Source organism: Aquarana catesbeiana, linkage group LG04 (assembly GCF_042186555.1).
Source record: "Aquarana catesbeiana isolate 2022-GZ linkage group LG04, ASM4218655v1, whole genome shotgun sequence".
Lineage (NCBI taxonomy): Eukaryota > Metazoa > Chordata > Amphibia > Anura > Ranidae > Aquarana > Aquarana catesbeiana.
Genome location: NC_133327.1, coordinates 452,450,084 through 452,462,741, shown reverse-complemented (window position 1 = coordinate 452,462,741; position 12,658 = coordinate 452,450,084). Strand labels below are relative to the sequence as shown.

At 40.8% G+C, this 12,658-nt stretch overlaps 1 protein-coding gene across 13 annotated transcripts in view; it reads right to left on the bottom strand.

Moving 5' to 3' along the window:
• Positions 1–12,658, bottom strand: part of QKI (QKI, KH domain containing RNA binding) — a 279,038-nt gene that overhangs the window by 17,800 nt on the left and 248,580 nt on the right. For all 13 annotated transcript variants that reach the window (XR_012243934.1, XM_073627474.1, XM_073627476.1 and 10 more), the window contains one exon: positions 4,523–4,610. Coding sequence is in view for 12 of the 13 variants with exons in the window: in XM_073627474.1 (XP_073483575.1) it covers positions 4,523–4,610 (88 nt within the window). In the remaining variant the exon portion in view is untranslated. The remainder of the gene's footprint in view (positions 1–4,522; positions 4,611–12,658) is intronic.

Genomic DNA, 12,658 nt, shown 5'->3' with positions numbered 1-12,658 from the left:
CAAGAAAAGAGACAGGTATATGTGATGCTGTTAAAATGGAAGATTAAGACTGGAAAATAATTTAGGAGAATTATAGAGGGTTGCATTCCAAACTGACAATGTCTAAAATATAGCATTAGCAGAGCAACACACTGCTGTAGAAAATGTACAACTTCCTGCAATGGTTAAATTGGCCTAATTTTGGTAATGCCCCAATACTTCATGCAACAGAATGTAACACTTTGAAGGGCATCATACTTGCTCGTTTGTTAGGAGGAGTGAGATCTATAGGATTTTAAAATTGCTACCACAAGGGAGAAATTTGCAAACATTGAGCAGATTTCTAAGGATCATCTGCTGTTTGTAACGGTATGAGTTTGGATACAATGCATTTCAGGAGACATTTCAAAGCTGTATTAATTTAGAGCATACAAATGTATGCTTTTCATTTTTAATCAATCTACACAGTACCATGCATGCACATAGATCAAGCACTAGCATCAATGAAATTCTAAATACCTAAGCAGTAAACAAAGCATGCTAAACTGTGTGACAAAAAAGAGAATAGAGATGGAAGTAGGCACTAAATGTCAAACAAAAACAGGAAGAAGCCAAACATTTACAGAACATATTCGATGAAACAGTGCAAGCAAAGCCCCAAGTGCAAAGTGCAGTTAGCTATGACTGGATGCTATTGGGTAGCTGAATTTTGTACTTGGCACTTTTAACTGAATAAGGCTGGTTGTGTTTTTCATGAGTTTTTCTTAAATACATATGAAAGAACAGTTAAGCGTGTTCAGCAAACTGAATACTAACAGGCATTAAAAAGCTGATGCCTAAAAAAATAAATAAAATAATGGCAGTTACTATAAAAAGGTAAAAAAAACCACAGTCAAATACAAAAGTTGAATTGTTTTATTCTGTGCAGCCACTCTCTCCTGAATCCCACACCTTTAAGTCAAACCACAGTCATTGAAGGGCAAGTACCGCTATCCAGAACTGTTGTTTGGTAGCTGCTTCTATCACTTTCTCACATCAGGCCTGCTCAATATAAGGCTGCTTTCACACTGGGGTGAACGAGCGTTGACGGTAAACCGTCGCTAGTTTTAGCAGCGCTTTACTGTCGTTTGAGCGGCGCTATTTGCCCGCTAGTGGGGCGCTTTTAACCCCCCCACTAGTGGCTGAATAAAGTGTTAAATGCGCCCATGTAACACCACTGCCAAAGTGCTTTGCAGGCACTTCGAAAGCAGTGCCCCTTCACTTCAATGGGCAGCAGCATTGTATACACCGCTCCTCCACCGTCCCAAAGATACTGCTTGCAGGACTTTAACGTCCTGCCAGCGCAGCACTCCAGTGTGAAAGCACTCTGGCTTTCACACTGGGACTGCAGGGGAGGTGCTTTACAGGCGCTATTTTTGCCCAAAAGCGCCTGAAAAATGCCCCAGTGTAAAAGGGGTCTAAATGTATATTGGAATGCTGGGGTCCACCCTGTGCTCCTAACCCTAAAGTCTGGAACATGTAAAATCAACAGCCTTGTACAATGCAGTAATGTTAAAAATGTCTCCTTCACTTAGCAACTGCAATCTTTCCTCCCCTGGAAACATTGGTGTTGGGTGACTGTCAGTAGCCCCCATTGATTCCAAGGGCTTGTTCACATGAGTGGCTGGGGGGGGGGGGGGTAAAAGCAGGTGGTTGAACCACGGTTTCACCACTCCAGACCATCCATCTAAATACAGCTTTCTTTTGGTGGTATTTATTCACCACTGGGTTTTTTATTTTTGGCTAAAAACACAAAAAAAGACCAAACATTCTGAAAAAAAAAATTAAATAAAGTTTTAGTTTCTGTCAGAAAAATTTGTAAGTAGTTTTTCTCCACTGATGTGCGCTGATGAGGATGCACTAATATGTAGAACTGATGAGCACTGATAGGTGGCACTAATGGGTAATGATAGGCAGCACTGGCACAAATTGGCCTCATTGATGGGCACTGACTGGTGTCACTGATGGGCACAGGTTGGCATCACCGATGGGCACTGTTGGGGCTGCACTGTAATTAGAGCACTGATGATCAGTGCATTGATATACATGTCTCTCCTGTGAGGAGATGCCACGCTGATCGGCCCCCCTCACACTCTGTCAGGGTAAAGGTGAAGAACTGATAAACAACATCTTCTTGTTTACATGTGATTGGCTGTTAATGGACATATGGGTAAAGAGCTGCTGCCCTTTACTGAGATTGGGGTCGCTCCATGTCCCAGAGACACATCGGCAGCGATCGTGGTGAGACTGGTGACGTCATATGACATCGGCCCAGAACGAGAGCCACCCCACTCTGCCGTAATTTCACTATACGGCGGGCGGGAGGCAGTTAATTATTTCTCCTGGCCCCCAACTGCAAGTGTAAACCTAGTCAAAGATTTAAAAAGGAAGCCAAGGCACAGTTACGTATTCAACTAAATGATTCAAATTACTAACCAATCCAAGGCTACACTAGAACAAGAACTAACCCTTAAACTCTCCCCCCTCCCAAGCAGGAGTTGGACCCATATCCACCTGAAGATATTCGCATCAACCCCAAATCCTTTTCTTCTTTAGTAAGCTATACTGAATGATGAACAGTAGGGCTGCAACTAACGATTATTTTCATAATCAATTAGTTGGCCGATTATTGTTTCGATTAATCGGTTAATAACCTTAAAAAAAAAAAAAAGTGTGGTGTATAATTTAGTTAATATGTAAAGTTTTTAAAAAAAGGAAACTTATTCTTAAATATCTCTATGCAGTGGTAAATATAAAATAACCAACTATACGGTAAGGAAGCAAAATATCTAATCCACTCTGAGAATAACAGACAGAAGAGATATACTGTATATACTATTAGAGGAGATATACTGTATAAACTGTTAAAGAGATATACTGTACATAATATTAAAGGGTGATTCTGATAAATATCATCAGACTCAGAGATCAAATGTCTTCCTTCAAAAAAAATTTAATTTTAAGAACGTTCATTCGATTTTCTAATCTGCAGTGGGGGTCAAATCGACGTTCATTTTCAACCACAGTGACGGGAAAATTTGGAAATAGAAAACTTCTTGGTCAAATGAATTTTCAGACAGTGTATGTGGTTTTCGTTCAGAAATTACATTCATTTTAAAAACAGAATGTTAAAAACAAGTGAGAATTTCAAACATTCTTTCATTCAGCGAATGTACAAAGATTTTTTGTCTGAATATTCTCGTCTGAAAATTGATCCGTGTGGCCAGCATAAGGCTCGCTACACACCTATGCAGTTTGCTTTTGATCTGTTTCTGTGGTGCTTTTTGCTGTGCATTTTGATTTTTGCGCACGTGATTTTGCGGCTATTTGCGTTTTTGCATTTTTTTTTTTGCCCATTTTGTTGTTGGGCAAATTAAAAAACACAAATTGCTGCAAAAACACATTAAATGCTTTTCTGCAGCTTCTCTATTGAAGTATATTGAACCAAAAAAGCACAGTTTTTGCGTTAAAAAAAAAAAAAAAGTCCCTGACCCTTTCCAAATACGCAGTGGCTGAAAAAAGCATAGATGTGAACGTGTCCAATGGGAAACCATGTTAATGAACTGCAGTGCGCTTCTGCAAAAAAAAGCACCAAAAAACACAGATGTGAACCAGGTATAAGATGTTTAGTAACATAATGGGGTTAAAAAAAACTAAAATTAGCCCTTTATAGTACAAAAAAAAAAAAGCAGATAATCACTACTGTAAGGGGTTCATTTTTTACTGTAGAACTGTGAAAGTAACATCTACAGTAGCGATTTGCTCTTTTTGTACTATAAAGGGCTTGTTTTTTTTTTTTTTAACCTCATTATGTTACTGGCCGATTAATCGATTATGAAAATAGTAGTCGATTAATTTCATAATCGATTAGTTGTCGATTAATCGATTAGTTGTTTCAGCCCTAAAGAACAGGGTATTACATAAAAATGCTGTCCATCAGGTTCATCTCTTCCTCGCTCATTGTGCTTCATGCAAGGAACGTGTTGGAGGAGCTAGGCTTGCAGTATGCCTTTTTTGTTACCCACATTACTGCATGATGTATTATTGTTGATTATGTAACAAAGCTCATTGTAGAATTAAAAAAAAAAAGGATTTGGTAATGATGCAATTTTCTTGCGGTGGATTTGCATTCTCAGAGCCCAAATTGATCTGCATTTGGCCAGGGTACCAACATCCACTGGTGAAGCTACAAGTCAGCCTGGTGCGTTATTGTTTTTTTTTTTATATGGTCTTTGAGGATTCTCAAAGCCAAAAAATCTGGATCACCCATTTCAGGCTAAAAGTCAAATTATTCTTATCAGTTTGCTTTACTTTAGTTTTAGGTATATCCACATTTTGTTTGTTTATGCAAACTGGTATTTTTCTGCATATTTACATTGTGAATTTTTATTCCTATTAATTCTAGGGCACCGAATAGAAAACGCTACAAGCTACTTAAACATCTATCAATAGAAAACACAGCTGGGGGGGAAAAAATAAATAAAATAAAAAAGATGCTGCTTACGTGATTTTAAGTTAGCATCCCTGTAGGTGCCATTTAGGATGGCCAGTTCCATCAACTGCATCTTTTTTAAACTGTCTTCACCTTCCGCCTGCAAATACAGAGGAAAAAAAAGTCAGTAAATCTAGTACCTAAAGAATACTACATAAAAGTATAAAAGTTTCCTTTGTGGACTGAGTACCACAAACTGAAAACGCTATTTAATTATTTTTTTCTTGTTCAAATATTTTATTGAGATGGTACAAAGTTCAATTAACAGAACAGAAAAAAAATTAATTAAAACAGGAGAGGAATAGCCCCATATATCAGTAAAGGGGAGTTACAGGTAACATGGAGTATGGATTCGAATATGTTTTGGAAGTGCTGGAAAACGAAGCGGGTAAAGCGCTCATGAGTATCCATGGGCGACACCCCAGGATCAGGTTAAAGCATATTAGCAACAGTAGAAAGTGGGGTGCGTGGGCAAGCAGGCAGCACTCCGCTATGGAAGACTGAATGTGTCAGACCAATTCGAGTTAACTGATTTATAGGGGAGATCCTGCTTAATACATTTTTAATATTCAATGCACGTTTACCAATCCATGTGTCCATTCCTTATTTTGTTGAGTAATCACTTTAGAAAACACCCCCCCAACATTTCTAGCCAACTATCTTGAGTAAGAGCAGATGATTCATGTAGCATTTACTTCTTGGAATCCATTGTCCCTTAGCTCATCTATCCTTAGGCAGGAGTACTTAACTGAGAGAGCCCCTCTTACCATCCTTCAGATGAAAGGAAAGAAAAAAGGCCATGAAGACTCCTGGGATGTATGACATAATTTGGCTTAGGCCAGAAACCAGGAAGCAACTGAAGTTATGTAGCATAAGAATTAAAAATATCTAAAGTGTTACTAAACGCACAACAGTAAAATCAGTCTGTATATGCAGTAAAGCATGCTGGTTATATTTACTGTTGAACCTAAGGGGTTAATCCTCTGCATTGTGTAAAAAGGCTGTTTGATCCTGTCTTCTCTGTTCCTCCCCTTCTTCCACTGTCCTGAAACCATCTCTTGATAGAGGCTAGGGGACAAGCTGCAGATGCTCAGTTTGGTGTGTATTGCTAGAGTTTTCTTTTTTTCTTGGGAGGGTGCATGTGATCAGCACAGGGCCAATCAGCACTGTCCAGACAGAGGGTCAGGGGTCCTGCAGCCTTATAGGTCAATCAGAGCAGAATGAAAACTCCTCCTACAAGCTTTAACCAGACACTGATAGAAGTCACAAGACTGCTCTAACTGCTGATGAAAAAAGGTATTTAGCAGTCTAGATTTACTAAAACAATTGCATGTCCATGTTCTGTGTACTGTGGAAGACCAGATATAGTGAATGCAGGGTCCTGGGTTTAGTAACACATTAATGTTGATTGAGTAATTTTTCTAAAGCAGCAACAAGTATCCAAACACATCAGATTATTTGCATTAGTAAAGGCAAAGTAATATTTAATTTTGGTGAGTTAAAAATCCAACTGTTTTATACACAAGCACACAACTGACAAAATATGAACTCCAATCCCATCCGTTTGTTTTTAGCACATGCAGAGGTTCTACACAAAGAAAAAATAAAAATTTTGAACATGTTTTTTGAAGCTATAGTTTTACTTCCACTAAGAAGACCATTAATATGGTGTATAGATGTAGAATCTCTACATTTCCACGCTTTTGTATAGGTTTTATCTGCATTGCATAGGCACCTAACCACAACATTAAGACATTTGTAGGTTACCTATTTTTTACATAAAGCTATCCTAATGTCTGTGAATGTAAAGTATGTATGCAGGGAATGATGCAACGTAAACCGGTCCCTTAGAGAAATATCGTTTCTGCTCTTACTGACCTTTTTAAAAGTCTAGTGAATTGGATGTCATGCTATCCTACTGGCTTTAAAGTGGAACTAAACCCAGAGAAACACTCCCCTCTCATTCCAGCGATGTAGCCATTAAATCCCTAGCTGGCTGCTGTCATCATCTCCTCAGCTATTTCTGGGTTCTGGGTTTTCAGTCTCTTGACTGGCTGGTGGTGGAATGCCATCCCGGGCATGTGCATGGGAGTCCATCATTCCGCACAGCCAGAGTGTGCTGAGAATGCACACTGAGCTGTGCATGTTAAGTTAAATACTACAAACCTTTAAGGGTATATACAATAAACGAATATTCATCCGTTTAGCAACAAGAATATGAGAGTTTATCATTTATAAAAAGTGCTGGTATTTCCCTTTAGGGAATAACAAATGGTAAGCAGATGGCTTATTTGGAGTTCAGCAATCTGCACAACATTTAGCAGAAGAATAGTGAACTAGTGCGATAAATCATTTACGTTAATACAGTGACTAGACCAGTCATTCAGTTGTAGTTTTATCATTGCAGTAGTCTTAACACTCTTTTCATTACTCCTAATCAACTGCTAAATTACAGCAAATAATAAACTCGCTTGGAGAGTAAATTTTGCTCTTAATCTACATATATTTTCATACCTTTGAAAACTAAGCATTTCAATAGGACACCAAAGCTTAAAAATGCACCTGTGCAAAGACTATGAACATAAAAAGCATTTGCATAATCTTTAGAGGGTAAAATAGCTGTAAGGCAAGGCATCACTGACCTATCTAGCTGCATGTATTGCAAAAAAAATGTATTCTCAAATATCAAAAGAGACTAGCTTTCAGTTAGTTTGACAGCTTGGGAACACTTATGAAGACAGGTCTCAAGAAAATTAGTGACCAAATAACACAAATCAAGCTGCCTTTTTGTTCAAAAAAGTCTCTAGGACAGTGCATATTAGTAGGCAAACAGGCTGCCAAGTTTCTGCTTTTCATAAAAAGTAAACAGAAAAGAAGCTGTCATTTTAATGCTCTTTGATGATTTTTGAAAACTTGTTGAATAAGGGCTTATTTTACCCAGTTCCCGCCTGTCCACAGTACATTTACTGCAGGCAAAATTACATTGCTAAAATTGCTAAATTACAGCAAATAATAAACTCGCTTGGAGAGTAAATTTTGCTCTTAATCTACATATATTTTCATATTTCAACAAATCAAGTATTCATACCTTTGAAAACTAAGCATTTCAATAGGACACCAAAGCTTAAAAATGCACCTGTGCAAAGACTTGCATAGGCAAGCTGGATCACATTCATGTACATCACCAGCTGAAAAGCAGCCAGGGTAAAGTGACCGCTATGCGTAGCACAACGATGAATAGAAAACAAATTACCTGGTCATAAAAGGGCTAAAAATCTTCCGGAGGTCAAGCAGTTTAGCGCTTGTTTAGAAAATGTAAATACTTTACTGTGTATAGTCTGGGCACAGGTTTACTTTAAAATGCCTGACCACAGCCACAATCCAAAGACAAACTAGTAGGTAAATTTATTCTTTTTAAATAGGCTCTAGGGATCTTAGATTGTAAGCTCCTTGAGGGCAGGGACTAATGTGTCTGTATAGCATGTAAAGCACTGTGTAAATAGTTGGCGCTGGTGCAATAAATAAACAACGTATGCTTAACTTATGTTTACTAGGGATGAGCTTTCTGTTCAATTCGAACATGAGTTTGACTCGAACATTGGTTGTTCGCCCTGTTCATCGAAAACCGGTCGCGCCAAATGGCCCATAATGCACTGCGGGAGTGCAGTGCATTGCTGTATGATGATTGGCCAGAGCATGCACCATGACCTGCATGCTTTGGCCAATCACAGCGCCCTCAGCTAAGAGAGCCATAATTGGCCAAAGGCAGGGTGCCTTTGGCCAATTATGGCTCAGGGGGACTAAGTCCACGCCCCACACTATATAAGGCTGCCTGCACGTCGGCCTTGTGTAGTGTGTTGTTGGCGTGGGCGGAGAGAGAGTCTCATTTAGATTGAGCAGGCAGGCGGTTATATGCAGTTTATTTAGATATACAGTGGGGATGGAATGTATTCAGAGCCCCTTAAATTTTTCACTCTGTTATATTGCAGCCATTTGCTAAAATCATTTAAGTTCATTTTTTTCCTCATTAATGTACCCACAGCACCCCATATTTTATTGACAGAAAAACACAGAATTATTGACATTTTTGCAGATTTATTAAAAAAGAAAATTGAAATATCACATGGCCCTAAGTATTCAGACCCTTTGCTGTGACACTCATATATTTAACTCAGGTGCTGTCCATTTCTTCTGATCATCGTTGAGATGGTTCTACACCTTCATTTGAGTCCAGCGGTGTTTGATTATACTGATTGGACTTAATTAGGAAAGACACACACCTGTCTATATAAGACCTTACAGCTCACAGTGCATGTCAAAGCAAATGAGAAACATGAAGTCAAAGGAACTGCCTGAAGAGCTCAGAGACAGAATTGTGGCAAGGCACAGATCTGGCCAAGGTTACAAAAACATTTCTGCGGCAGGTTCCTAAGAGCACAGTGACCTCCATAATCCTTAAATGGAAGACGTTTGGGACGGCCAGAACCCTTCCTAGAGCTGGCCGTCCGGCCAAACTGAGCTATCGGGGGAGAAGAGCCTTGGTGAGAGAGGTAAAGAAGAACCCAAAGATCAGTGTGGCTGAGCTCCAGAGATGCAGTCGGGAGAAAGTTGTAGAAAGTCAACCATCACTGCAGCCCTCCACCAGTCGGGGCTTCATGGCAGAGTGGCCTGACGGAAGCCTCTCCTCAGTGCAAGACACATGAAAGCCCACATGGAGCTTGCTAAAAAAAAACACCTGAAGGACTCCAAGATGGTGAGAAATAAGATTCTCTGGTCTGATGAGACTAAGATAGAACTTTTTGGCCTTAATTCTAAGCGGTATGTGTGGAGAAAACCAGGCACTGCTCATCACCTGTCCAATACAGTCTCAACAGGGAAGCATGGTGGTGGCAGCATCATGCTGTGGGGGTGTTTTTCAGCTGCATGGACAGGACGACTGGTTGCAATTGAGGGAAAGATGAATGCGGCCAAGTACAGGGATATTCCGGACGAAAACCTCCAAAGTGCTCAGGACCTCAGACTGGGCCGAAGGTTTACCTTCCAACAAGACAATGACCCTAAGCACACAGCTAAAATAACGAAGGAGTGGCTTCACACCAACTCCGTGACTGTTCTTGAATGGCCCAGCCAGAGCCCTGACTTAAACCCAATTGAGCATCTCTGGAGAGACCTAAAAATGACTGTCCACCAACGTATACCATCCAACCTGACAGAACTGGACAGGATCTGCAAGGAGGAATGGCAGAGGATCCCCAAATCCAGGTGTGAAAAACTTGTTGCATCTTTCCCAAAAAGACTCATGGCTGTATTAGATTAAAAGGGTGCTTCTACTAAATACTGAGCAAAGGGTCTGAATACTTAGGACCATGTGATATTTCAGTTTTTCTTTTTTAATAAATCTGCAAAAATGTCAACAATTCTGTGTTTTTCTGTCAATATGGGGTGCTGTGTGTACATTAATGAGGAAAAAAATGAACCTAAATGATTTTAGCAAATGGCTGCAATATAACAGAGTGAAAAATTTAAGGGGATCTGAATACTTTCCGTCCCCACTGTATGTATGTATATTTATTTTTATTTTATTTTATTTCAGGTACTTGTATAGCGCCGTCAATTTACGCAGCGCTTTACATATACATTGTACATTCACATCAGTCCCTACCCTCAAGGAGCTTACAATCTACGGTCCCTAACTCGCATTCATACATACTAGGGACAATTTAGACAGGATCCAATTAACCTACCAGCATGTCTTTGGAGTGTGGGAGGGAACTGGAGTACCCGGAGGAAACCCGCGCAGGCACAGGGAGAACATGCAAACTCCAGGCAGGTAGTGTCGTGGGTGGGATTCGAACCAGCGACCCTTCTTACTGCTAGGCGAAAGTGCTATCCACTGCACCACTGTGCCGTCCCCAGAAACCCATGGAGTTATACGTGGCTGGGAGGAGGTGGTTGAGGATCATGTGATCCTTAGTGACCCAGAGGACTCAGGATTGAATGCCTCTGCAAACCTACATTGCATGGCCTCCCTGATCCTGCAAAGCCTGCGAAAGGACCCTAGGATTCGTGGTATCAAGGAGAGGGATTATTACTGGCTGGCAACCCTTCTTGATCCACGTTACAAGGGTAAGGGTGCAGAACTTATCCAGCCTTCACAGAGGATGAAACATCTTTGGTAGGCCTTGCAGAAAGGTTTGTGCAATGCGTTTCCAGAGCCTGGGAGGTTACAAATTCCTGGTGCTGGACAACGTGTTGCTGAGGCTTCATGCAGTCACAGAAAGAGTGGTGGAGAAGGTGGCCCGCTGACCGATGCCTTCAGACAATTCTTCGTCCTCAGCGCCCAGGTCTGATCAGTTCCAGCAACCATCGCCAGCGTCTGAATTACATGGTGCAGGAATATATAGGGGAAAGATCAGACTTGCAGACCTTTCCAACAGAGCATCCACTGGGTTACTGGGGCTTGAGGGTGGACCACTTCCCAGAACTTGCTCAATATGCAATTGTGCTACTGGCCTGTCCTGCATTCAGCGTTCTTTCTGAATGCACATTGTGCTGCTGGAGGCTTTGTAACCGATCACAGAGTGCGCCTGTCTACAGACTCTGTTGATCGGCTCACATTCATAAAAATGAATCAGTCTTGGATCACCAGCTACCATGTAACCGATTGATTTTTCTATGATTGTGGGATCCCTTGAAGACTGCATATGCTGAGTGACTATCCTATTCCTCCTCAATTTCAATGATAGCTTTTAGGAATATTTTCAGTTCAGAGCACCACCACCACTGCCTAAGGCCCAATTTTTCTGCCCCTGTTTAACAGGGGAGTGTAATTACAATTTTTTATCTAATATTTCACAGCAGGGCCCGTTCCTGCACTCAACAAAAGTATCTGTGAGGCTTTAGTGTTGTGCCACCACCTAAGGCCCAATTTTTCTGCCCCTGTTTAACAGGGACGCGCAATTACAATTTTTGATCTAATATTTCACAGTAGGGCCTGTTCCTGCACTCAACAAAAGTTTCTGTGAGGCTTTACAGTGTTGTGCCACCACCGCTGCCTAAGGCCCAATTTTTATGCCCCTGTTTAACAGGGGTGCGTAATTACAATTCTTGATATAATATTTCACAGCAGGGCCTGTTCCAGCACCTACCAAGAGTAACTGAGGGCTTACAGTGTTCTGGCGCCACCAACACCTAAGGTCCAATTTTCTGCCGAGTGTATAGGGTAGGCCGTATAGTATATACAGTCGGTCCCCTATTTTCAAACATCAGACTTACAAACGACGGGAAACAACAGGAAGTGAGAGGAAATCTACCCCTAGGAAGGGAAATTCTCTCCTGTAAGAGTTAATAAGGGAAAAAGGTGTCTCCACTGATGCTTTATCACCAATCTTTGTTTCCCTAATAACCCAAAATATTCAAAATCCAACTGTCATTGGGGCAGAAAGTGAGGTGAAATCTTCTGAACAGGGGCACAGACAGCAAAGCAAATGTTTCAGGGGTGATGATAACCGTTCCCTGTGTTATCCAAAAAGCTTAAAAATTGATTTTTTTGGCTGGAGCTACACTTAGAAAATATACCTGTTCCAAATTACAAACAGATTCAACTTAAGAACAAACCTACAGTCCCTATCTTGTTTTTAACCCGGGGACTGCCTGTATACTGCTGCTGTTCAGAGTATATAGGGCCTGGGGGCCTTACGCCTTTTTAAAAAAAATGTTTATTTTAAGCCGATCTGACCCTCTCTGACCCGATCTCCAGCGGTGGAAGCTCTGCAGAGGACACGGCTGACAATGGCTGTAAAATGAATGGGAAGTGACGTCACCCATAGAGTTTCTATGGGGATTGCATTGTCGTCTGTCTCCTCTGTACCCACCTCTGCAGTGAAGCCTTGGCTGACAGCTCAGTCAAGGCTTCGGAGCGGGTCAGATCGGCTCCCAAAAATGTATACTCATCTTTATCTTCACGGGGATAGAGAGGTTATTGTTAGATCCCTGTTGTCTACAGATGCAGGGATTTTATTTTTTGCATGAACTTCAACTTTAAGAATGCACGGCACTTGTTAATGCGCACATTAATAGGCACATTACAATTAATGGGCTGCATTGGCTCAGTAAAAAAAATAAAAAATAAAAGCAGTACTGAGCTTT